General features: G+C 46.6%; 2 protein-coding genes across 6 annotated transcripts in view; one reads left to right on the top strand and one right to left on the bottom strand.

Moving 5' to 3' along the window:
• Nucleotides 1–21,454, top strand: part of Zbtb46 (zinc finger and BTB domain containing 46) — a 74,180-nt gene extending 52,726 nt beyond the window's left edge. For 2 of the 5 annotated variants that reach the window (XM_063283896.1, XM_008762510.4), the window contains exons 4-5: nucleotides 13,716–13,891; nucleotides 17,762–21,454. In XM_063283896.1, coding sequence (XP_063139966.1) covers nucleotides 13,716–13,891; nucleotides 17,762–18,166 — 581 coding nt within the window. In that variant the 3' untranslated portion in view covers nucleotides 18,167–21,454. Of the gene's footprint in view, nucleotides 1–1,148; nucleotides 1,724–13,715; nucleotides 13,892–17,761 lie in introns of those variants that run through there. The other 3 variants (XR_005501903.2, XR_005501902.2, NM_001107808.1) reach the window with 3 other exon arrangements.
• A 173-nt stretch (nucleotides 21,455–21,627) lies between these two features.
• Slc2a4rg (SLC2A4 regulator) lies at nucleotides 21,628–24,771 on the bottom strand. Its single transcript, XM_063285226.1, is given in 10 exon segments — nucleotides 21,628–22,164; nucleotides 22,166–22,210; nucleotides 22,575–22,626; nucleotides 22,629–22,710; nucleotides 22,925–22,962; nucleotides 22,965–23,069; nucleotides 23,072–23,128; nucleotides 23,536–23,615; nucleotides 24,352–24,559; nucleotides 24,762–24,771. Coding segments are annotated over 10 exon segments (735 nt in total). The 3' UTR covers nucleotides 21,628–22,106.
• Between the last annotated feature and the right edge of the window lie 737 nt (nucleotides 24,772–25,508).

The raw sequence follows: 25,508 nt of genomic DNA, 5'->3' as shown, positions 1-25,508 counted from the left end.
CAGTTTTGGGGAAAGTTCCCCAAAACACCTGTCTGTAACTGACCCTGGCATTGTGCCCTAATCAGCTGCACTCCAAGAACACTGACAGTGCTTGTGAGATGCCCATGGGGAACACTGGAATAGAGTTCATACGTCTCTACATTATATACTCAGAACTCCAGACAGAGCTCGGGGAGTCAGCACTGCCTCCCTAGTCCAGGTAAGACATAAGGGCCACTAGCACTCCTGGGCAGCCTAAGACCAATGATGTATCTTGGGACTTGTCCAGTGAGCAAAGTGCAGAGGACTTGGAACAGCCTCACATAAGGGTCTTAAGAGCCCTTTCGCTAGGACTGGAGAGATGGGTCCGTGGTTAAGATACTGGTTGTCCTTTCAGTAGATCCTGAGTTCAATTCCCAGCCACCACTTGGGGGCTCACAACCATCTATAACAGGGTCTGATGTCCTCTTTTGTCATGTAGGAATACATGCAGATAGAGCAGTGATATACATAAGTAAATAAATCTTTAAAAAAAAAAAAGAGCCCTCCTGCTTGTAGCCTCTCTTCATGCTCAGCTCAACACTCCCAAGTGAGCAGAGCCATTAGCTTTCACTAATGCTGGCTTCATCCCACAATGATGCGTGTGCTGAATTACGTTATGCTTAATTTGAATATTTCTCTGAGCTATGTGAAGAGATCTTGTTTTTTTTTTTTTAATTCTAATAAAGACATCTGGCTCATATAGCACCTATCCCTAAAGATAATGAGAATGGTCGTCTCTGTTAGGTGTTTTTGTTTTTTTGTTTTTTTGGTTTTTTTTTTGTGTGTGTGTGTGTGTGTGTTAGCTTAGTGTGAGCCTCTGCCACCTGAGAGTCTGCACTCACACCCAACCCTGCCTGGGGCCCAACAATACCAGGTGGAGTCTTGTCTTTCTCCTGTTCCTGAAGCTGCACTAGACACTGTCAACCAAGAAGAGGCCTGTTTGCTGCCTTCGGAAAAGAACAGAAGTTTTCAAGAAGAATATGGCTTCAAACATTGGATTCTGGCATTAACTAGGCGCACCTCCTTGGTCGCCTTTCTAAAGCCATAGCCACAGTGCTAGTGCCCGACGGGTGGCTTGTCTTCTGCGCGTCTGTTCTTTGGGAATTAATGACAGCCTTCCTTTCCAGGTGGCCAGTGACTGGTTGTCTTTGTAGAATCTGGACAGTGACCAGGTGAGTGAGGGGTGACAAAGTGTGTTGTCTATAAAAATCTTACCCAACTTTCTCTCATCTGATGGTTTGTAACACGTCTGTCTCTGATTTTAGGCTGACACCTTCTTGTGACCTGGACGATAGGCTGGGCTGTTGTTGCTGGACTTGACTCCAGCCAGTTCTCTCCAGCCAGGATGCTGGGAACAAGCATCTAGCATCTCCTTGGCTAGTATCTCTCTCATAGGCCTTGGATACCTTTGCCCAGCATGGGGTAGCTGTGCTAGGGTGGCCTTAGGTACAAACAGCTTTATTCTGAAGTCATCTAAGGAGCCTACAATGAAGATTTTCCGTGGGAACAGAAAGACTCTTTGTGACTTGCCTTGATGTCCAGGCAGGAGAGACCTCCTCAGGCACCTTTTTTCATCTTGAATCATGTGTTCAATTTGTCTTGCCTGGCTCCAGTATTCTAGGCTCTACCACATTGTCCATTTGCTGCAGCCTGCCCAATGGGAGAACTTGGAGTGTGGCTTCTTGTGGCAAAGCAGGTGATGGTAGGTGTGTGTGTGGGAAACAGAGTATGTGTTGACAATTGTCTGGTCTCCAGTCCTCTACCAGCTTCCAGGTAAAGTTACGCCAGTGCCCTTTTGGTGGGCAGATCTCAGGTGTGGCCCAGCTTCCAGATGAGGACTTTCACATTGGGTTGCTGACATGAGCAGGCGGAGAGTCCACAGTTCATGGGAAGCAGAGCCACATTTCCCTAAATCCATTATGTTCTATAAAGATCTGAGGACTAAGTACAGCCATGACGTCTTGCACTCGGCTTCCCTTCAAAGTGTTGAATTGTTGGGAACTGTACTTGTTTTTTAGAAACAGAAACACTCTATGTGTCTGTTTTTGCTGGACTTTTGGCAAATGTGTTAGATTCAATGCTAGCTCAACATTAAGAGCAGGTGATTGTAAAGATATCGGGTACAGGAAGCCAGAGGAGGACTCACCTTTTGTTAACTAGCAAGAGGTCCCAGAAGGGTTCTGGAATAATTAGGTGTTCCGTATCTGGGGAATCAATCAGGTGGCACATCTTCACTGTGAACACTCGAGTCTACCTGTGCCTGTCCCAGTTGTAAAGTCTCTGAAACAGTGAACAGACTCAGAAGATGGAGAAGTCCAGCTCCTGGCACTTGTGGCATAGATGAGTCCAGCTGACACTGTGCAAGGCACAGGGTACCATGACAGCTAGGGGCGTGGCACTGGAGTTTTCGAACTTGGGTCGCCCGTATGAAGAGGTATTCCTGGAGCCCACTTGAAGATCCACAGTCTGAAGGTGCCCCGTTGTGCTCTTAGCCAACAGCTGATTTTTAAAAAAAGTTACTTAAAAATTTGGACAGGTTCCAGAGAACCTGAAAAGGTGGTTTGTGGTAGATGGCAGGTGATAGGGAAGCAGAAATGTATGGGCTAGATGGCTGGCTGCATCACCGGCACTACTAGTGTTACCTTCCTTAAAACTGCAGCCATCAGCTGTGTGAGATCTCCAGCAGGCTCCTGAACACACTTTAACCTGGGTGCCACTGAAGTGTCTCATTAAAGTATGGTTGTTGAGGGTTGATTTCACAGCTTTAAAGGCTGTATCAACATGTGACATTCATCTTTCTCGAAGAGTTTCAGTGGTCAGAAGTTGACTTTATCTGTGTTAGACTACTAACTGCCACAAGATACTCTGTGTATGGAAATTCTTAAGACCACAGAGGTAGTCTCATAAACATGAATGTCTACTTTTAGGAAAGTAACTGAGTAGGTATGTATTACTTATTGACACTCTGGTAACAGGAGCGTTGATTGACTCTGTAAGTCATGGCTTAAATGTTCAACACAGTATCCACCATAATCATTTTGGCAATTTGTCCTGTACTAAGAAAAAGCCATTCTTTCTAAGGAATTTTATTTGTTTGTTTATAGACAGTCTGGATTATCCTCAAAGTTACTATGTAGCTGAAGATAACTTCAAACTTGTGATCTTCCTGCCTCCCTCTCTCAAGTTCTTGGCTTACACAAATATGTCACTATGCTTAGCTTAAAACTTTTGAAAAATCTCTTCGAGCTTCCAGTTTGGATCACAATTAGCTTGTACCTTTTAGGCAACAAGCATTTGAAAAACTGTGCCCTAAAATAACCATCAAAATCCAGCTACAGTAATACATAAAAACCCAGATGTCACCAGGCACAAAGTTCTAAGGCAACACTGTTGGGAGACCTTGAGGAGAGTGACAACTCCATTCTAGGGTTATCACAGATACATTTACTAGAGTGAACAGAGTGTGTTTTGTGCCATTGATGTAGAGGTGTTCTTTTTTTTTTAACATATTTTTTATTGTTTATTTATTTTATGAGTACACTGTCACTGTCTTCAACACACAAGGAGAGGATTCCAGATGGTTGTGAGCCACCATGTGGTTGCTGGGATTTGAACTCAGGATCTCTGGAAGAGCAGTCAGTGCTCTTAACCGCTGAGCCATCTCTCCAGCCCTGTAGAGGTGTTCTTAAGGGTCAAAATTACCAAAAGCAAGAAACTACAGATAAAGCACCCCAACTCTGCACACATGTACCTAGAATAGCCTTCATACACAGGGGAGTGCCACTCCAGAAGTATACAAAATTTATAAAATCAGGAGGCCATGCCAGTCAAATAGCAGAACCAGAATAAGCAAGAAGCTGAGTGCCTAGGCCAGGTGAGAAGATGAGGGGACACTGAGCTCCCAGGTTAAGGTCCTAAACCGGCTCAGAGCTAGGAGCTGAGCTGGAACATTATAAGATCAGTCCCCTCCCCAAGTCCTGTCTCTAGGAGAGTCAGCTACAACAGACAGCGGCAGCCTTTACCGTCTTTGGGGGAAGATCATCTAGCTTGAGATCCCTCTGCTTTAACACTGAATACCCAGGATTGAATAGAAGACAACAGAGGGTTATCCTATCCTGACATACCTCAGGACCCTGTAGCTTCATGGATGGTCTACATCAGAAACGTGACAGCTATCACACAGACACACAGGCAAGGAAATCAAAGAAAAGAAGGCAGGCTAAACGATAGAAGACTTCAAGATAATTGGATTCTCTACAACAAAATCAAGTAGACATTTTAGAGCTGGCAATGCAGTAGCTAAAATGAAGAATTTGCTATAAGCCAGACATGGCGGCTCACAACTATAACCCCAGCTCTTGGGAGGTAGAAGCAGGAAGTTCAGGAGTTCAAGGTCAGCCCCAGCTACATACTGAATATGAGGCAAGTCTGGGTTATGAGAGATCCCCAACCCCAAAAAAAGGGAAACAAAAGAATTCATTGGATAACGTGTAAACAGTCGACATTGTAGAAGACAACAGAAAGTAGAGCTGTTAGCTGGAGGTAGGCTGTGATAAATGTCTGAGCTCAAGGGGGATTGTCAAACAGAATGCAGGGGCAGTGGCTCATTTACATGGTTGACATTTCAAAGGGGAGGATAGAAAAGAGACAGAAGCAGTAGCCGGGAAGATAGCAGCTTATTGTCCCACAGTGGCAAAGGACATCAAGGGATTCAGAAGCTTCATGAATAGCAAACAGATAACAACAGGAGGGAACAATGTGCAGGTACATTGTAGAAAAGAAGTTTTAAATGCAGCCAGAGACATGTTTTCTGCAGGAAACACTGAAGTGGATGGCTGTGTCCTTTGAGAGCCACAGAGCCAGAGAGCAAAGCTGTCACCCTGAGCCTTGACCCACAGGGATAGGATCATTCCTTGGTCAAACACAAGTAAAGAGAAGTCAGTGCTAGATACGTGGGCATCAGGCTGAGGGAGAAGTCTTCTAGGAGCTAATGTAGAAGAGGAGGTGGACTAGAAGGAAGAGGAAGAGGAGGAGGCGGCAGGGGTGGTAGCTGATGTGGAGAAAGTGACTTCCAGCAACACAGGATATGATCCTGCACAACCATTATAAATTTTATGGTGTTTAAACTTACATAGAAGTGAAGTGATAACAAGGGTGAAGAGGCTGACCTGTAGACTGGCTCTTGAACTCTACGTAGCCACAAAGAATGGCTAATAATAATAGCAACACATTAAGTCTTTCACAAACAACTGAAAGTCGTCACAGAGAAGAAAACAGAATGATATTTGAACACACACACACACACACACACACACACACACACACACACACACGAGTAAAGAACGAGGGTTGCTCTAAGCACAAGGACCTGAGATCAATCCCAGATCCACATTAAAAAACTGGACGTGCAGGCCTGCGTACTCGTGATCCCAGCAGCAGGGAGGGAGACATCTGGGTCCCTCTGCTCACTGGCCTGTCAGGCTAGTTTAATTGTTAAGTTCAAGGCCAAGAAAAGACCCCATCGTAAAGGAGGTGAATGGTATTCCTGAGGATTACACCTGAGACTGTCCCCCAGCCTGCGCATACATATACATGACATGTACACTCACATGCACACACACAGGCACATATAACATTAGAAGAAAAGATGAAAGATAAATAGAAAAATCATGGTGGGCTCAAGCCTGGTTGTATTAGTAATAATATAAAGTATAATATATATGTACACACACACACACACACACACACACACACACACACACACACACACTTTATAAGTACAAACCAGCACTCAGGATGCAGTGGTAGCAAGACTATGGCAAGTTTGAGTTGAGGTCAGCCTGGGCTACAGGGCAAGCAAGACACTTGTCTCAAGACAAGGAATAAAATCCTTATATTAATGTAAACTGATTAAATACTCAGGCTCGCCCTCTCACACACACCAGACAAAATCTCACCAAGGTTAACCTTGATCTCCCGGATCTCTATGATCCTCTTGCCTCAACTTCCTAAGTGCTGGGATTACAGGTGTATGCTGCTGTCTTCTTTTTATTAATTAATTAATTAGTATTTTTTAAAAATCTATTTGGCAGGCAGTGGTGGCACATGCCTTTAATCTTATCACTTGGGAAGTAGGCAGATACCTGGATCTGATGCCGGCCTGGTTTACAGAGAGTTCCAGGACAGCCAGGGCTACACTGAGAAATCCTGTCTCAAAAGAAGACAAAAACAAAACAAACAAACCAAAACTAAATTAAATTAGTAAATACCTAATTTAACTATTTGGTGTTTTGAATTTTAACTTGTTTGAAATAGGGTCTCCTGTGGTCCAGGCCATCTTTAAGCTTGCTAAGTTGTTGAAGACCTGAGGAACGCTGATCCTTCTGCCCCTTTCTCCACAGTCCTAGGATTACAGATGTGAGCTACCATGCCAGTTTATGTAGTGCTGGTACTGGGCCCAGGATTCTGTACCTGCTAGGCAGCCCTCCATCAGCTGAGCTGCAGTCCTACTCAAGTTTTGTTTGTTTTGTTTAGAAAGAGAAATTTATTCAGTACACTGCTAGGAGCAGTGGACACTAAAGTACTGCCTGCCAGATTTTGTTTTTGTTTTTTCCTTTCAGTTTATATATGACAGACACAGAAAAGCTAAAAGAAAAACACACATATATCTATCTCCCTCTATATATACACACATACACACATATATAATATGTATATACATGCACATTATACATATGTATATATACATATACACATATACATCTATCTATCTATCTATCTATCTATCTATCTATCTATCTATCTATCTATCTATCTATCTGTCTATCAAACACTATCCTAAAGAAGCAGGTACTTCTCAGTCATTCTAAAATCACTGCACAATGATAGAAAAGATAGCCCTGGATGTGGACTTTGTAGCTTAAACTTTAGATTCTGGAAGCAGAAGTTGGGAGGAATGGAGAAGAGTGTGTTATGACTGGGCTTTTGCCATTCTTTGTAATGGACAGAGCAGCAAGCAGAAATCTCAGCAAGGACAGAGAGGATCTGAACAGTTTTCAGTGCTAAATCAACCTTGAATTCCCGGAATAAACCCATCTGGTTGCAAGATGTTACTCTCTTTCTGTATTGTTGTATTCAGCTTTATGTTTTGTTTAAATTCCATGTCTATATTCACAGTCATGTTGGCCTGTAACAACACAATTAGAAGCTCTATAGTATAGCAACAAGTGCAGAATATTCCAAATACATAGGAGGAAAGTTTTCTTTTATCTTATCTGCAAACTGAGGTTAGACTCCAACAGCAGGAAGACACTAGACAGCACCTAAACACTCCTTCCTTCCTTCCTTCCTTCCTTCCTTCCTTCCTTCCTTCCTTCCTTCATTTTTTCCTTACTTTTTTGTAGTTAATGTTTTGGAACGATAGCCCAAGTTGATTTCAAACTCAGGATCTTCCTGCCTCAACCGATTGCAGAATGACCATTTCATCTTCTTGAGACAGAGTCTGCTATACCCAGTCTTGCCCCGCATTCACTGTGTAGTTGAGGATGACCTTGTACTCCTGATTTTCTTGCCTCCACCTCTTAGACAATAAGCTTAAAGGCGTGGGCTAGTGTGAGCTACTGTTCACAGCTGTGTTTTGGTGCTTCTGGATAAGGTTTACTTTGTAGCCCAGGCCGGCCTCAAATTAGGATGCTCCTGCCTCTGCATCAATTACTACCCAAATTGCAGACCATATCCATAATGGTTTATAAATAATTGCCCTTTACAGAAAAAAAAGGAAGGTTTTAAATTTCTATGTCTAGAAGGAAGAGGGGAAAAAAAGCAAAATTTAAAGAAAGTAGCAGGAGAGAAGTAAAAATGTCAAAGGTGTCATGAGACATAAAGCACACAGCACAGAAAACATGAAAAGAGAGATGGCTCAGTAGGTAAGAGCGCTTGTGCATAAACATGGGCCCTGCCTGTGCTTGAGTTTTAATCAGGTGTGGTAAGTCACAGACATAGAAGTGACTGCCCTAAAGCAAGAGATTTATTATACTCACTGAGCCCCAGCGTTAGGAGGAATGTCTCATCATGCAGAAGCACATAGAGAAGGAAGCACCAGCACTTGGGAGTCAGCCGGAGGGAAGGAAATAGAGACAAGAACCTTGTTTCTGTGGGAAGAACCATGTTAAGAGAGTATAGGGACAACTACTTCTCTGGCATCTGCCGTAGGGATCTAGGGCAGGCAGTAGTGGTCTTTTTTTTTTTTTTTTTTTTTTTGGTTCTTTTTTTTTTTCGGAGCTGGGGACCGAACCCAGGGCCTTGCGCTTCCTAGGTAAGCGCTCTAACCACTGAGCTAAATCCCCAGCCCCGGCAGTAGTGGTCTTAGATATGGAGTCTCACAGAGGAGGGGTAGGACTGAGAACATTACTTTTCTCATTGCTGTGATCAAATGCCTGATGATTAAGGAAGGGTTTATTTTGGGTTACAATTCAAGTGTGCAAGTTCATCCCGGAGAGGAAGGCATGGTCAGAAGCTTGAGATTAATCACATTGTATCTGTGTCAGTGATGAGTAGTGGTGCTCAGCTGGACTTGTTCTTTTTGTGCAGGGACCTCTAGCCTATGGAATGAATGATGCTACAGACATTTGAAGAAACCCAATTTAGATAATCTTTCACAGGCATACCCAGAGGCTTTGTGGCGATTATATATATTTTCAAGTTGACAATAACCAATGCAGGTGGTTTAGAGAATTACATGGTCCCCTATATCAAAGCTTCAAATATAGAAATTATAGGCCATGGTTGGTAGAAAGTGGAAGGGGACTTGACCCAGGCTGACATTGTGTAAGCTGTTCAGATTTGCCGTGTGGAGACTGGTGCACATAGATGTGTGGCTGTGCTACAGGCAACAGTGCAGATCCTGTGAACGATACATGATACTGAAGAATTCGGAAATCTACCCACAAGAAAAGTCCTGTGCCCTCCTCACCAAGCACAAAAGGTTTCTTGAGTTGAATTGTAAACTTTTGAAAAGCTGCTTAGCTAACAGTCTACGCCATATTGCCTTTCTTGAGTGTGCAACAGAGACAAAGAGCACACATATATCCACCAAGGCACACATATAGGATCATTTCAGCACCACTGCTCACTAGGCTCAAATGATTCTGTAGAAACAGGCATGCTGTGATGTGGCTGGACAGAGTTAAAATACTATGTTGAGGCAAGCAAGAATGGACTGACTGCACTTCCCCAGACCGTTGTTAACTGAATCCAGTCAGTCTCCAGATGACTCCACAGATACAAATCCTAGAATAGCAAAACAAAAGAGTAGGGCAGATCTCAAGGCTGGCTCTGATTGGCTTGAAAAGATCCTCTGAGTATACTGGAAATGATTCTTAAGATATGTACACTTTACATTTTAAATCTTTCTGAAGGGCCAAACAAGATGGCTCAGCAAGCATAGGCACCACCAAACTTGACTGCCTGAGTTTGATCCCCTGAGCCCGCACTTTGGAAGAAAAGAACCAATGCCTACAACTGTCATCTGACTGTTCCATATGTGCACCCCCTAAATGCATAAATAAATATAACAAATGTTTAAAATTTTTCTGAAAATAATTTGAATGTCTTCATATTTTGTTATTTTAATGTAAAAGGTACATTTATAAATGGAAAAATGAGGCATAACTTTTTTTGTATCAATTAATGAGATGCATCACAAGTACTGTGCTTTGGAAATTGTCGCTCTATGAAGAAACACACACAGGACCTTTCATGATTGATGACTCTGGAAGTGCTCACTAATTTCTCTGTCTGCATGTAGCAAATCTGCCTATCCTGTCTCACTGGCGCTTTTTTTGGTATTCCTGACAGTAACAAAAAGATTTCTGAGTGACCACTTGTGGGTTCTACAGCTAGAGGGGTATTGTTGATGTCTAAAGGTGGCATCTTGTGGCTTGGCAACAGTAAAAACTTTAAACCAAATTTCATGTTACAAAAAGACAAGCAATTATTCACTAGTCATATAGACAGTTTCAAAGTTTCAAAGATGCTTTTATGCACAAGTGTCCCACGGTGTACAATGTTGCAGAATTCTGCTATTTTGTATTTCCCTTGGCCTGCATTTTCTGATAAGGTTGAGATGCTGAGAGGCAGTTAAGGTCTCTACATAGCCCACATTGGCCTCAATCTCTCCACCCTCCTAATTGAGCCTTTCCAGTGCTAGGATTACAGTGACATCACCAGTCCAGTATGGCAGTATAGGGTTAAGGGGAGCACCCGCCTGCCATCTATGTCCACTCTGGGCAAAGCCTGTCACAAGGAGGGGATCATGGGTATATCTAGACTGAGTTGTTCTTCTAAGGAAAGAAGTCTTTCTATAGCTAGGCATAGTGGTGCATGCCTTTAATTCCAGCACGTGGGAGGAAGAGGCAGGCAGATCTCTTGAGTTTGAGGCTAGTGTCATCTACAGAGAGAGTTCCAGGACAGCCAAAGCTACACTGTGAGACCCTGCCTCCAAAAAAGAAAAAAAGCTTTCTACTTACATTTATTCATCTAACATGTATTCTAAATTATGTACTTAAATATAATATGCAATTAAACCACTTAAAATTTCTTACAAATTTTTATTTGCCATGAAAAATTGAATTTTACTAACTAATTTCTGATGTATTTAAGATGATTACAATTTTATTCTTTTTTTTTTGGTTATTTTTTTTGGTACAGTTTTATTCTTAATGTTGATGAATTTCACTGGTCATTTTCTCACAATAAGCAATCCAGACATTTACACATACGTATACACATCATATAATGTTCTGTACCCCCTTCCCCCATGTCCCTTTTAAGCTATAGTTTCATGATTTTTACTTGTCCCATTTAAAAGTTTAATTTATTTTTATTTACCTGCCCGAATGTTTGCTTGTATCTATATGTGTGCGCCATTTTGCTTGTTTCTATATGTGTGCACCACACCCATGCTTGGTGCTCACAGGCAACAGGGCATCGGATTCTCTGGAACTGGAATTCTAGATAATTGTGAACTACTTGGGTATTCAGTAGCAAGTGCTCCTAAGCACTGAGCATTTCTCCAGCCCCCTAATTTAAAATTTTCAGCATTTTATTTTTATAATTGTGGGGATGGTGGTGGTACCTATGAAGGCCAGAAGAGGGTGTTGGCTCACATGTTACTGGAGTTCTAGGTGGCTGTGAGTTGCCCAGTGTGTGTGCTAGGAACCAAACTAGGTCCTCTATACGGATAGTGTATACTCTTAACTACTGTCACTTCAGCAGTCGCTCTGTAGACCAGGCTGGACTCAAATTCAGAGATCCTCCTACCCTTGCCTCCTGAGTGCTGGGATTAAAAGCACGCTCAACCACAGTGCTTCAGTCTTTGTGTTTATAGAATAAAAAGTGTGGATACAACCCCAAGACATCTTTTTAAAAAAATGTTGTAGAAACTTGGCTCCTTGCTTTCCCTTTCTGTCTGTGAGTGGCTCATTTATTTTATTTTTTATTTTTTTCTTTTTTCTTTTTTTCGGAGCTGGAGACTGAACCCAGGGCCTTGCGCTTGCTAGGCAAGTGCTCTACCACTGAGCTAAATCCCCAACCCTGGCTCATTTATTTTAAATGTGGTAAGAGGAAAGTAGGAATCATGGGAGTGAGAAGGGCCATTGTGGAGGTATGTGACAGGCAGTGTCTCTGCCTGAGGAACATTGCTCTGTTGCCTGGAATGTGGGCCAAGTCAAGACCTGAAAGGAAAAGACAAAAAGCAGCTCGTGTTTTCCCTTTTGGGAGCTCCAGGACTGGTGTGCGTAGTGGCCAGATGTGTGTTTCTTCTGTCACATGGCATATGCCGTGAGCATGCCACTAGTTCTGGTCACGCAGAGCTAAGTACTGGCTGCCTTTTCTCTGTCTCCCTTCTAGTATACATAGAAACCCCGGCACCACACGACCATCACTGCCACATGCTCTAGTCTCCTACTGGGACCCATTTTTGGGAAGGCCCGTCTGTGGGAACTACACTGTTTCACATGCTCCCCTGGCACTGGGCACTGGGCACTGGGGTTGGCTAAAGGCACAGAGAATAGAAACAGGGTCTGCCTTTCAGGAGTTGCTTCTGAGACCTACTGAAGAATTTCTGTGGGCAAAGTGTAAGCAATGTGGATGTGCAATCCCACCATCTCTAATAAGTTACATGTTATCCAAACACTTAGGATGTGTGGTTAAAATGATGGTTTAAATGAGGTCACAATATGCTGCGTGTGATAGTCCATCCAGTACACATATGATCTCAGCTCTTTAAGTACACATAGTGTTCATACAAGAAAAAGAGACCCAAAAGAAACCAGATTGCTGACCATAGTGACTGGTTTCATTCTCTAGGCTGTGATGAATCTATCTTCCCACTCCTGTCCCCAGTTCCTACCTGTACACGAGCTTGCCTTATACACACACAAAGAAAATCTTTTTTGTTTTGTTTTTGTTTTGTTTTTTTTTTCAATATGGTATTTCTCAATGTAGCTCTGACTGTCCTAGAACTTTCTCTGTAGACCAGGCTGGCCTCAAACTCAGAAATCTACCTGCCTCTGCCTCCCAGGTGCAGGGATTAAAGACCTTACTAAGAACTTAAATCTGAAGGAAAAGGGAGCCTTGGGGAGAATGTACTCAGCTTTCTGCAGGAACTCAGTATCCTTTTTAGAAACATAGAAACCAGGAACGTGTACAGTAGCTCTGGGGAAATGACCAGTTGCCTGTTGTGATGTATCGGAGCCTGACTTACAGATACTGGGGTAAACTGGGCCTCTCCAGGTCTAGCACAGAGTGCTCAGTGTTCACTGGCCTGAAGCACATCCTAGGTACCTAGAATGGCAGGAGATTTGAGGATAAAAGACTGTCATATAAGCATGAGGCTCCCTATGACTTAAACAGGGTCTCCCTGACATTATCAGGCCTGTGGACACCTGGGTGCTCTCAGGGCTGTTCTCTGTGCTCTTCAGTTCCAAGACCCACACTGTGGCTGGGACCTCAGGAGCAGAATAATACTGGGGACACTGAGGGATCCCCTGAACTTTTGAGATTGATTGTATATTTATTCACTTAGAGATGACAGTGAAGTGCCCCTGCCACAGTGTGCTGCCCGGTTATCAGGACAGAACTATATTAAACCATTTGATTATTATTCCCAGCTTTTGGGCTTGTGCCACACTTGAGTGCTGTTTTTTGTTTGTTTGTTTTTTGTTCATTTGTTTGTTTGTTGTAGCCCTGGTTGTCCTGGAACTTACTCTGTAGATCAGGCTGGCTTCAAAATTCACAAAGATCCACCTTTCTCCTCCCTCCAAGTGCTGGGATTAAAGGTGTGCATCACCACTGCCCAGGTTGAGTGGTAGTTTTTCTTATCTTCCTCTCCGGGGTAGTATGTAATGCATCCATGCCAAATGGTGTCCAGTGGGATCACGTGTATAGGGAAGCTCTGAACAGGGTTAAGACAGCTATGTAGGGTGACTTGTTCCCATAGCAAGCTGCTGACTCAGTGAAGCTCTGATATGATCTCAGCAAAGTCCTGGAAGGTTGTCTGTTTTGCGGGAGGCTCCTGGGAGCTGTGCAGCCACCCCCCTGTACTCCGATGAGTGAGTAGACTGTCTGTTTGGAGGTGGAGTGAGGTGGTTGGTCACGTGAGGTCAGGTGCTAATGGCTCTTCTACTGTCTTTCAGTGAACGAATTCACGGTGATCAGGAAGAAGTTCAAGTGCCCCTACTGCAGCTTCTCAGCCATGCACCAGTGCATCCTTAAGAGACACATGCGTTCACATACTGGAGAGCGGCCCTACCCTTGTGAAATCTGTGGCAAGAAGTTCACTAGGAGAGAGCACATGAAGCGACATACTCTGGTGAGTGCAGGCATCAGTACATGAGGGTTCAAGTACCATTTTGTCTCAGATGTCCTGACAGGCAGGTCAGGAGCAGGCTGTAGAATACCCAGGACATCCCAACCCTCCACCCCAGTAATAGGTGCCTTGTAGAGCGAATGTGGAACAGAACGGGGAGAGCTGCCCCGACCCCATTACTGCGCTTCTCCTTGGGGACTCCAAGCCTGTCTGAGTCTGAGTGCAGAGAGTGATGGCACATCACTTGCTGTCTGCTTGCTGGCCTCCTCAGCCACTGCAGAGTGCATGCTGCTACCTACACTCCGGCCTACCTGTTTGCATCCCTACTCTTATGCCTGGCTCTTAGTACCTTGTCAAGAAACAAGTAGATTGGTTCAAGCAAGACACATCAGCAAAGTCAGGCAGGCACAGGCAGTTTATATCAGGCAAGGCTCAGGGAATTAGAGCTCCTAAAAATGAGTCAGGGTTTGGGAAGGGGAACATTTAGAGGAAGATGGAGTTAGGGGATGTCTTGCAGTCAGGGTCAGAGAACTAAGGAATGGCACAGCAGGCCTAGCACCACGTGATGGAATATTCCTGTGATACCAACCCTTGGGAAGTGGAGTCGAGAGTATGGGAAGTTCAAGATATTTAGTTGGCTCAGTGGATAAGGATGCCTGCCACCAAGCTTGACAACCTGGGCTCCATCCCAGGACCCACATGGTTGGAAGGAGAGAACAGACTCCCTTCTATCTATAGGTTGTCCTCTGTGTGGACAGTTATGGTGTTGAGAGGCACACAGGCGCGCGCACACACACACACACACACACACACACACACACACACACACACACACACACACACACACAGTAAATTTTTTAAAAAGTTCAAGGTCATCCTCAGTTACTAGCAGATTCAAGGCCAGCCTGTGATACATGTGACCTTGTCTCAAAAAGAGAAACAAAATAACCTTCACTAGTTCTGTGTTTGTTGCTGAGTCTGCAGAGTTTTACAGACTGAGGTAAACTTAAGCTGACTGTTGTCACCTCCACACACCTTTTCCTATTCAGAGAATACTGCGTCTTGACTTTCAGCTCGTAGGTAATGAAAAGTCTTAAAAAAGTGTGCATTTTCTTTTTTCTCCATCTTTATTAACTTAGGTATTTCTTATTTACATTTCAATTGTTATTCCCTTTCCTGATTTCTGGGCCAACATCTCCCTAACCCCTCTCCGTCCCCTAGTGGGCATTTTCTTAACTGAAACCTCATTCACCCTTGTTTGAGATTGGCTCACTCTGCCTGCCCTTCATATATGGGGTATTTGTTTCCACTTCCGGGAGTCACCTCATTTTAGAGGAGGAGGCAGGAGGATAAGTTTTAAACCAGCCTGTTACCAAGCTCAGAATCTGCTACCTACAGAGTAGGTAGATCTTGTGTTTGATGACTGTGACGCCCCATGTGTCAAGACTTGGGTGAGAAAAAGGTCTATAGTTTACATGGTTTCCTTGGAATGCCTATCTTTGAAAACATATGACCCTCTCTGCTTAGATGCAGCTCTGTATCCCAAATCACTATGCTCACCATCTTCCCCTTGGCAAGCAAAAGCCCTTCCAAGCCCCTGCAGAGGTGAAGATACAGTGCTGAGGGCCACTCTGTACACTGACAGGATCAGGAAGGCATGGTCTGAAGTATTCTAAACACCATTGTCAAGGGACGTGGCAGCAGATTGCAGGATGCCCAGCATCCTTCTCTTTTCCTGGGCATGTCAGTTAGGATGGTGAGAGTTCCCTGAAACATCTTTGTCATCTCTGAGCATCAGAGTACAGCTGATCGTTCACATGGTAGCTCCCATGGCAGTTCCCAGGCCACAGGAATCTTGTAGTGCCAGATTCCTAGGCCTGCTCCTGTCTAATCAACACTGCTGTTAAGTTTTGTGAAACTTTGGGTTTAAAATGGCAAACAAGAGCTCGTGTGTGTGTGTGTGTGTGTGTGTGTGTGTATGTGTGTGTGTGTGTGTGTGTGTGTGTGTGTGTTTCAGTTGGTAGAGTGTTTGCCTAATATGCAGGAACTCCTGGGTTTGAGCACTAGCACTACATAAAACCAAGCATGGTAAAACATCTGTAGACATATAACTGCAGAATCATAGAGGCTGAAACAAGGGTGTTGAGAATTTCAGGCCACCTGAGGGAGGGAGAGAGACACTCAAGCCAAAGAAACCAAAAAGTGCCATATGTACTAAGCTATTACATATTCTAGAATCAAGCTTTTAGGGAAGCTTATGAAGCTGGCACCCCAGCTTCAAGTCCCCCCCCCCCCCCTCAGTGACAATCCTTTTCAAGTCATGCTGTGGGCTTCCCAAGTTTTTGTCAGTTGATGGATATTTGAGACGTAACTCAGAGTTCTGTGGAAGGCAAGAATGGTATATTCAAGAAAGGGGAGGCTGGGTGTTCCCCAAGATCTTAGGGTCTGGAAGCCTGGGAAGCCCAGGACGGGAGAGTAGCTCTCAAGGCCCAGACAGAACCACAGTGCCATCTTGTGGTCAAATCTTTGAGTGGAGGAGCCCTTTGCCGTCATGCTTATAGTTGGAGAACTGGCAGATTCAGAATAGTGGGAACAAGTTATAACCACCCCCTTAGCTGTGTGTAGCTTGCTTGCTCTCCAGCAGTCCTGGTGGCAGCATATGCAGGAAGGAAGGGAGCCTAGAGTCTGGGGAAGCTTCTAGCAAGGAAATCTATTCTAGGGTGTTGACCTGAGATCAGTCCATCTGTGTGTGGCCTAGGACTGCCTGGCCAGGGGCAGTTATGGGCTCTTCTGGGTTCCTCCAGCTTCCATTTTGAAGCTTAGGGTCAGGTCTTATATACAGGGAGGTACAGTGAGGCTGTCCAGGCTGAGAACCCCTATAGGTACCCCACAAATCCCATCTCTTGGAAAGCAATTCTGCATGGGCTAACTTTCTACGGAGTACACTAGTTCCTATGCACACTTCTGCAGGCCCAGGCCTCCTGCTTCTCCTCCAGGAACTCTATGGACTTTTGTGTTCTGCACACTCAAGGCCCCTCTATAGCATACTGTGCTTTCCTGCTAAGTACTACAACAGGCAGGGCACCGACTGCTGCTGTCCCTCCCTGGCTGCCATATTTCCTCTGCTGACCTTAACTGCACATCTCTGTCCTTGCCTTTCAGGCAGAAGGTCTTGCCCCTTTTCAGGGAAGCAATGTGCATAGGAGCCAGGCTGGGGTTCAACTCCACTGCCCTGCTGTCAGGCTGCAGTCTGCTTCCCACCCATCTTCTCTTAGGACTCTGTGCTGACCCCTCTCCCTCTACTCCTCACCTGTAGCTCCCATGCTGCTCAGCTCACCAAGTTAAGACTGGGCTTCCTCAAAGGATGATTCCACTTGCAGCTTCCAACCACAGCTGTGTGTGGGTCCCCTGTCCTGTGCACCTAGGTGAGCAGTGTGGTAACTATTAGCTCTGCACCACCTGGGTTGCCAGGCCTCTGCCTGCACAGAGTTAATGTGGTCTGTGCTCCAGAGCTTCTCTAGGACTGATAGGAGCCTCTCAGTTTGCTTTGCATGGACGTTTGTAGGAAGGCTACTTCAGGAAGAAGGAGTCATATGACCCAGTGAGAATTGTACCATTGAGTGAGAGTACTTGGATACAGGTATGTTGGGGTCTGGCCCAGTTTGTAGCTGGTGGCATGGCACGGCTTCCCCTGGTGCCTATAGCATCCCCAAGACAATTTGCTGCCTCTAGTGATATTGCCCACGGGGGCTCCAGATAGATGTTAGATGTTACCTACAGTCCCTGTCAGGGGCTGTCCCTCCTGTGTCTCTCATGACCTAATACTCCTCACCCCAATACTTCACCCTTCCACTGACTATTCTGTCCCTCTAGGTCCACAGCAAGGACAAGAAGTACGTGTGCAAAGTGTGCAGCCGCGTGTTCATGTCTGCAGCCAGCGTGGGCATTAAGCACGGCTCTCGTCGCCATGGTGTGTGTGCAGACTGTGCTGGCCGGGGTGTGGGCACACCACTGGACCACGGTGGAGGTGGTGAGGGCTCCCCTGAGGCACTGTTTGCTGGTGAAGGGCCATACCTGGAGGACCCGGATGATCCACGAGGGGAAGTTGAGGAGGAGCTGGGTGAGGACGAGGATGAGGATGTGGCCAAATGGAAGGACGACGTGGGTTTGGCACATGAGGATGCACTGCTGGGAGATGACAAGGATGATGAGGACTCTCCACAGGGGCCTCACAGCCCCGCTGGGGAGCCTGATAAAGACTTTGCCTGGATCTCCTAGGGGCCCTGCTCTAGGGGGCAGGGTGAGTGGTGGCGGAATCGCTTTGTTCACCTGTGTGTGTGTCTTAGTGGATCTTTGCTTACCCAGGAGCAGGGCCATGCTAGTTCCTTGAAGCTCTTCTTACAGGCCCTCCTCTGTGCTGTACCCTCCCCATTGCAGAAACTGGTCCTGTGAGCTAAAAACTGGGTGTGGCTCCAGTAACTGGGGAGCACTAGGACTGAACACGAAGCAAGGGGTACAGTGTGGGTTTAAGAAAAGGGAGAATGCATGCTCCCACCTGTCCAGGTATCCCCAGCAGGTGTCTAGATGCATGGGCAGGGCTGCGCCAAGGCCTGGGTATGCTTCCTCAGGGTATCAAAGGAGCCCTTTGCTGTGAACCTGGCTAGGGATGCAAGATGACTCAGTGTACAGGTCAGGGTCAACACTGGTTATGGTCGTGAGGGCAGCCCCCCAGTCTGCAGGCCTGAGTAGGTGTTGAGTTTTGCATAAACACAAACTGCTTCATCCACAGCATTGCTCAATCTCCTTCTATTGCCCCCTCCCCAAGCAGTCAGGTTATGGGCTATGGCCCTGTGTCACTCTGTCCTCTTGGGTTCTGTTGTCCCATAGCAGCTGGTGGAACCTAGTGGGCAACAAGTCCTGCAACCCTCTTACCTCCAGGCTTTGGTGCTTAACACAAAACGGCTGCAGATGCCTCTCTGGAAGCCCTAGGCTCCAGGTGCTATCTCTGTGGGAAGCAGCTACCTAATTGGCAGGCTGAGGAGGAGTGCTGTCTGTTCAAGAGGGGACCTGTGGCCGGATACTTTCCACTTGAAGCTCACAGGGTTGAGCTGCAAAGGCCACAGCTCTTTGTTCTGTGTGCACTTTCATGGAGAGCCCCATTGTGCACCCTGAGTTCTGCCTGTGCTTTTGCTGATCCCTCCTTGGACCAGATAGAGCTCAGCTCTTGCCTTTGTTGCTGCTAACACTGGAGGTGGGTGTTCCTAGCTGCAGTGTGCTGCTATGCCTCTCTGCCTAGGAACCAAATTTTAAAGAAGTCAGAGACATTTGGAGGTGGTCACTACAGGTTACTTTGTTTCAAATTGTTTTTCTCACTTGATAGGACTCCAGTGGAGTGGTTTCCTTCAACCTTTCATCAAGTCCTCTTGCTGTATTTCTACAGGTTCTATCACTTGTTCTATGAAGTGTGGGCTTCATTTCCATGGCTTCGAGGCCCAGGGAGACAGCTGTCCACTCACTGGCAGGGTAGATATAGATGCTGCAGCCTGCCTTTCTCTTGAGGCTGTTTCTGACAAAACTATCAAGACATTCCGTCCCTCACCCACCTCAACTCCCAAAGGCCCACTGCAGTGGTTGTTCAGTGAGCACTCTGGTGAGTGCTGCTGGGCTAATCCCCACCCTGTGCAAGGGCTCAGAAAGCTACTAAGCATTAGGGCCAATTAGAGAGTTTTGTTTCCCTTTCTCAGACACTCAGATAGCTTTTATACTTTGTTTTTTAAAACTGGCACATCTGTTCTCTTTGGTAAGTAAGGAGACGCCATAATAAAACTGTAATTTAGGTCCCAGTGGTTGTGCAGAACACGTCACTTGTGACACTCCTCACGCACTAGCTGCCTAAGCTGCAGAGGGTGCTGGCCTGGTCCTATGGAAGGAAGTAGTCACAGCTTCTGTTGTTTTAAACAAAACAACAGGAAGGAGAGGACCAGGACCCTCCTATACACAGTGTGTAGGAACAGATGCCTGGGAAGCTGTGTGTCCCTCTACTCACTGCCCTCTTGCTCTGAGGCACGCCAGTTCTGGAGTACATTTCCATCTATGATGATATAGCCAGACCTCCTTTTACCAACAAAACTCCAGGTTGAGACTCTCCATCCTTGCCAGAGCCCATTGAGCGCTCCCAGACTTAGTACATTTCTCCCTCTTTTGAAATGCCTTTTCTAAACACTTTCTTATAAAATGCATTTGGAAACTAGACCTTTGCTACCACTGTCTCTGGGTTTTTGTATCAGTCCCAACTTCTCAGGCTGTCCTGCCCAGGACGCAGGACCCCTGGCCCACCTCCCAAGGCTCCTGTGCCTCCACTCAGGATGTCTTGCTCTGACTGGCTCCCCTTCCAGACTGCCTTTTCTGGCCTTTCTGGGGTTCCCTGTCGGAACCAGGGCACTTCCTTAAAACCAGTACTGTACCAGAAAACTGAGGGTCCCAGTTCTGGTCCCACCACCTTCCAAGTGTTTGCCTTGTGGCAGGCTTTGTTCTCGCTCAGTTTCCAATTGGAAAGTGGAACTCTAGAGATCCAGATGAACACATCCATCTCAGGAGGCATGGAGGGAAAAGATGTATGTATACGTTTTTTTTTTTTTAAATGTGACTTTTTTTAAATCAATGTTCAAACTAATAAATATTTTTTTATGAAGAAGAAAAATGTGTAGATTACATTTCACATTTTGTATTTTTTTTTGTATGTGTGTGTGTCTGTATTCTGGTGTTTGTAACACCAAAGTGGAAAATACAGCCCATGTTGTGGGCGCTGTGAAGTTGAGATGAGAAAGTGATATGACCTTGGCATGGGTCTTTGGATCCCAACCAGTTTGTGTATTTGGACTCTGAGTTTTGGGGACCAGGACACTGCTAGGACAGGGACCTGACTCAGACACAGCTATGCTTCCAATTTTGCACATCTTCCTTTAAAAACAGGCAACAAAACAAAACCCGAGAAAATGCAAAACTGGAACTTTTTGCAATATTATGAAAGATAATCTTACTTTGGCTCATTCTATGACATGTACAACTCCTAAGAAAGCCATACTTAATGGTGGTGTTATTTTTCAGACTCTATTGTGATTTGTATGTGGCTCTTTTAGAATCACTTGTAGTGAGGGTGCTGTGTGTGCTTTTCTTAAATATTTATTTTTTTCAATCTTATGCTTTCAATCTGTCAACAAAAAGGAAAAAAGAAGGCAGTGTTTGAAGATTGCTGATTTTTTTTCTGGGGATAATCTATATTATATTGACTTTATATTAATTATTATAAACTGTGTTTGTACTGAAGATGTGTTCAATATTTGTGGGAGGTTTGTCATAATCAGTTGGTGGGGTTCACTGCTCTGTTGTCCTGCTCTCTCTCTATAGCCACAGACAGGTAAGGGTTACCTTCTCTAGTGGTTCTTGCCATTTGTCTGCCTAGGTGTGCTCCAGGTTGCCTGTGGGTTTCCTTTCTGTGATGGGATTTAGTGTAGACATTCTTGCAAAACAGTCACTTTAAATAAAATGGGAAATTGCTGCTCCATGCAGATGCCTCCTGTGTGGTTTGAATATAGTACCTTCCTTGGATCTGCTGCTGGATGGAGGGAGACAGCTGCCTGCTCTTTGATTATCATTCACTTTCTGCTTCCCTCCTAGTTCCATTTCTTTCCCCGGGGGAGGTAACCTTGGTTTCTGGAAAAATAAACAAACAAACAATCTCCACAATTTTTTTTTTTTTTTGGTTCTTTTTTTCGGAGCTGGGGACCGAACCCAGGGCCTTGCGCTTCCTAGGTAAGCGCTCTACCACTGAGCTAAATCCCTAGCCCCTATCTCCACAATTTTTAATTTTTCTCCTCAACTCCTATGGCCAAGGCACAAGACACCTGAGCTTCATTACATGGTGAACGTCAGTCTCAAGGTCCTGCAACCACCACCTTGCGTGTGGGCACGAGACTCCTCCCCATACCTCTCAAAGTGCATCTTAAACAGGCTTTACAGGGTCCATCAACATCTTCGACAAGTAGGTAAGTGACAGACAGGGAGGCAAACTGCCCCTGCAGCCAAAGGACAACAAGCAGTCTCAAGGCGCTTTGAGTATGCAATCATTTCTCCCCTCCAGGAGTCACCCCACCACAGGTTTGCTGCAGGTTCAGGCTAGGAGTGAGAAAGAGGCCAGGCAGTAGCATCACAGATTGGCTCAGTCCAGGAACTGCTAGCAGGCTTTCTTCCAGCCACAAGCTGAGCACCACGAGTCCCATGCCATACACTTTCCGGTACCTTCTGGCATCAACCCGGGGCTTCCTGGAGGAGACACGTGGTGGGTATGGAGAATCGTCAGCTGAGACCTTTACCACCTAGTACACGCCCAGCCCCTCCAACTACACATACGTCAGGTTGGCCCCAAGGACAGGGCTGGTATGTAGGTCCTGGCCTGTCCGCAGGTGGCCAGACAGCTATGGAATGAGCCACAACCCCTGTACTGTTTCTCTCCAGAGTGCTCTGAGACTTGAGCCCAATTTCTCTGGCCTCACTTGGCTGGTAGGCATGGTCACTGTGGCATGCCTGTGGAACAGCTGGACAGCTGGACAGCTTGGGAGGTGGACAGCTTGGGAGGTGGAGACAAAGCTAAGGGCTGTAATAGACTGGGAAGAGCTGGGGGCTCCACATGAAGAAGGCGAGTGGCATGGAGACTATAGGAGACACTGGAGTCAGGCTAACAACACATTAGGCAGCATGTCCATACCAGCATCAAGCTCCGTGTCGTTGAAGTCCTCCTTGCCATCGCTCTGCTCTGGCTCTGCCTACCTCCTGCAAGGAACAGAGATGAGAGCTTAAGTTTTAGTGAGGCCTGACCCCACCCTGACCAAACTCCCAGTCACTGCGCATAGCACCTCCTCACAGCTCTTCCACAGACACTGGAACGTGACCCCAATAGCGCTCTGAAGTGATAGGGGCTTAGGTCAACAGTGGCCACCCTGTCCTGCCCAACCCTAGAGGGTATTTCCCCAGGCCTACCTTCCTTTTTCTCAGGGTAGCCTCCCCAAAAAGAAAGCTTCAGAGGGCAGCAGGGGTGACGGAGTGGATGGAGAAGACTGGCTGCTGGTCAGGTCCTAGCTCCAGTCTCCACTGTTGCTGCTACTGCTGTAGCTGCCTTAAGGTGAACCAGGGCTTCCTTCCAGGGCTCCAAGCCAGACTCTGAAGGGAAACTCCACACGGGAGCTCAGAAGGCTCAAGCTGCTTTGCCGAAACTGCTGCCTGTTGGCTCTGTCCAAGTCTCTGATTATGCCACCTGTGCAGGTGAGCCTTGAGGAATAGGGGCAACTAGGAGAATCTGACCTCAGAGACTTAGAGAAAAGCCTCTCCAGCAGAAGGTAGGGAGGCTTGGCATGGCCAGGAAGCAGCACGGCCAGCCAAGTGGAGTTACAGTTTTGGCTTCAGCGAGAGGCAGTCAGGATCCAGATAATCTCTTAGAGAGTCCAAGAGGCAAGTTTAGATGGTGGCACATCATGTTTGGGGATACTACTTGCTCCATAGAGGCTTAGTGTCTGGGAAAACAAAAACAAAAAACCCCAGAAGTTTCGGACCCAGCCCATACTCGAGCATGGGTTTCTGAGTCTCATCTGGACTAAAGGTGACAGCTGGTGCCCCCAAACAGAGGGGGCTGGTAGACAGGCTAAGGCTTGCAGCCTCTGTGACCTTTTCCAGCCTTTAACCCTAGCCCCGGGGTGTGGGGGGGAGCATATTCTAGAGATGAGGCTGCCCAACAAGGACATGTGCAGGCCTGAACATCAGCCTCTGTGACCTTTTCCAGCCTTTAACCCTAGCCCCGGGGTGGGGGGGGGCATATTCTAGAGATGAGGCTGCCCAACATGGACATGTGCAGGCCTGAACATGTGTGTGGACATCAGGCAGGAGACCTGTCTCCACCCCCAGCCTAGGATGCAGAGTTGAAAATCCAGGACTCACAGGACAGGACAGGACAGGGGTCCATAAGAGGCTTGTGTTCCCCACAGCACACACTTCCTTCCATAATGGCTCCTTCAGACCCTGGTGCTGAGTAGAGTTCTGAAGGTTCACTTAGTTCACTTAGTGGGCAAGGATAGCAATGGCTCAGCCTTCCCAGCCAGCACAGCTATGGGCCAAGGGCCAGGGGTGTGTGTGTGTGTGTGTGTGTGTGTGTGTGTGTGTGTGTGTGTGTGTGTGTGTGTGTGTGTGTGTGTGTGTTTTGAGGGGACTGGGCTCAAAGCACAGGCGGATCTCTGAATAGTCAGCCCCTGCTGCAGTATAGGGCTGGCAAGTGTGGAGGTAGGGGCCAGGGCCCCTAGATAGTTAGGCTGAGACTCCTTTTTCACAGAGACCTCTGACATCTGTGCTGGCATCTGTCACTCTAGCACACTGGGTTACTCCATATACACACACACACTTGGGGTATCGACCACCACCTCACCTCTTTGCTGGCATTGGATATGTGGACAGAAGGCACTGGGAGCTGCGCTGAGGCTTCAGCCTTGGCTTCCAAAGTTCCTGGGTTCATGGTCTGAGGTTCCTGCAGCTTTGAGAACTCCAAGCCCACCAGGCTGCCACCTATAGAAGGGTCCTGAAATGGGGATGGGAGTGGGGGGAGAGTGGACCTGGGACCCCCGACTCTATCTCAAATCTGTTTGGTGCCCAACTCCCCACCAGATGCAGCTGGTATGGACTGCATGGCCCTACCTCAACTTGTCTTCACAGGAAGCATCAGTTGGTCTCTCAGTTTAGCCTGGCTTGACCCACAGACACACACTGACACACAAACACAGGCCAATGCGCCTCCCCAGCTGCCATGCCCTCGGAGCCCAAAGTGTGCACAGACCAGACGCCATCTTCACAAAGAAACTGGCAGTACCCCTGCCCACCTGTACCTGCAGTGATGTGGGCACAGTAACCAGTGTAGCACACTGACCCAGGTTCTCTGCACTTAGAATCTGGAGAGGCTACAGATGCTATGTCCTGACCCTCAAGAGTGGGGCAGGTGAGGTTCGCAGACCGTACTGGCTAGGGGTGGGGGGCTCAGCTTCTATGGCTTATGCTGCAGAATTGACGCCAGACTCTATGACAGGCAGGCAGGTCAGCCCCCACCCAGGATCTGCACCCCCCCCACCTCTGGCCCCCCTCCAGCTGCCTGACTGGCCATGTCCCCTATTCTGCTTTTTTCTGGTGCTTGTGTTTATTGTCCCTCCCCCACAGCAACACCTCAAGTAGCCCATGCTTCCCTCTGTCCCGGATTGGACTTACAGGATGCTCCAGATAAGACTGGTGGGGGTTGGGGGGCCGGCTCAACTCCTGCAGACAGCTCCAAGATGCCCACAAGCCCTACAGCCCAAGAAGTAGGGCTTAGCCCGAAAAGCCACCAGAGCTTGGAAAGGGTGGCACCTTCTTGGCTGGCCTCCTGCAAGCTGGACTGCCAGCAGCCGCCTACTTATGTAACTTCAAGGGCTGGTGACAGAGGTTTAAGGAGGATCTGAGGGTCCAGATCCCACTCTTCCAACTGGTCCTGTTGTTCCATACCCTCGGGGCCTACTGACAGAATTCTGAGTCTAACGACCAGGCCATAGCCTCA

This window comes from Rattus norvegicus, chromosome 3 (assembly GCF_036323735.1).
Source record: "Rattus norvegicus strain BN/NHsdMcwi chromosome 3, GRCr8, whole genome shotgun sequence".
Lineage (NCBI taxonomy): Eukaryota > Metazoa > Chordata > Mammalia > Rodentia > Muridae > Rattus > Rattus norvegicus.
Note: the sequence above shows the minus strand (reverse complement) of the source record. Positions and strands in the feature narration are given on the sequence as shown.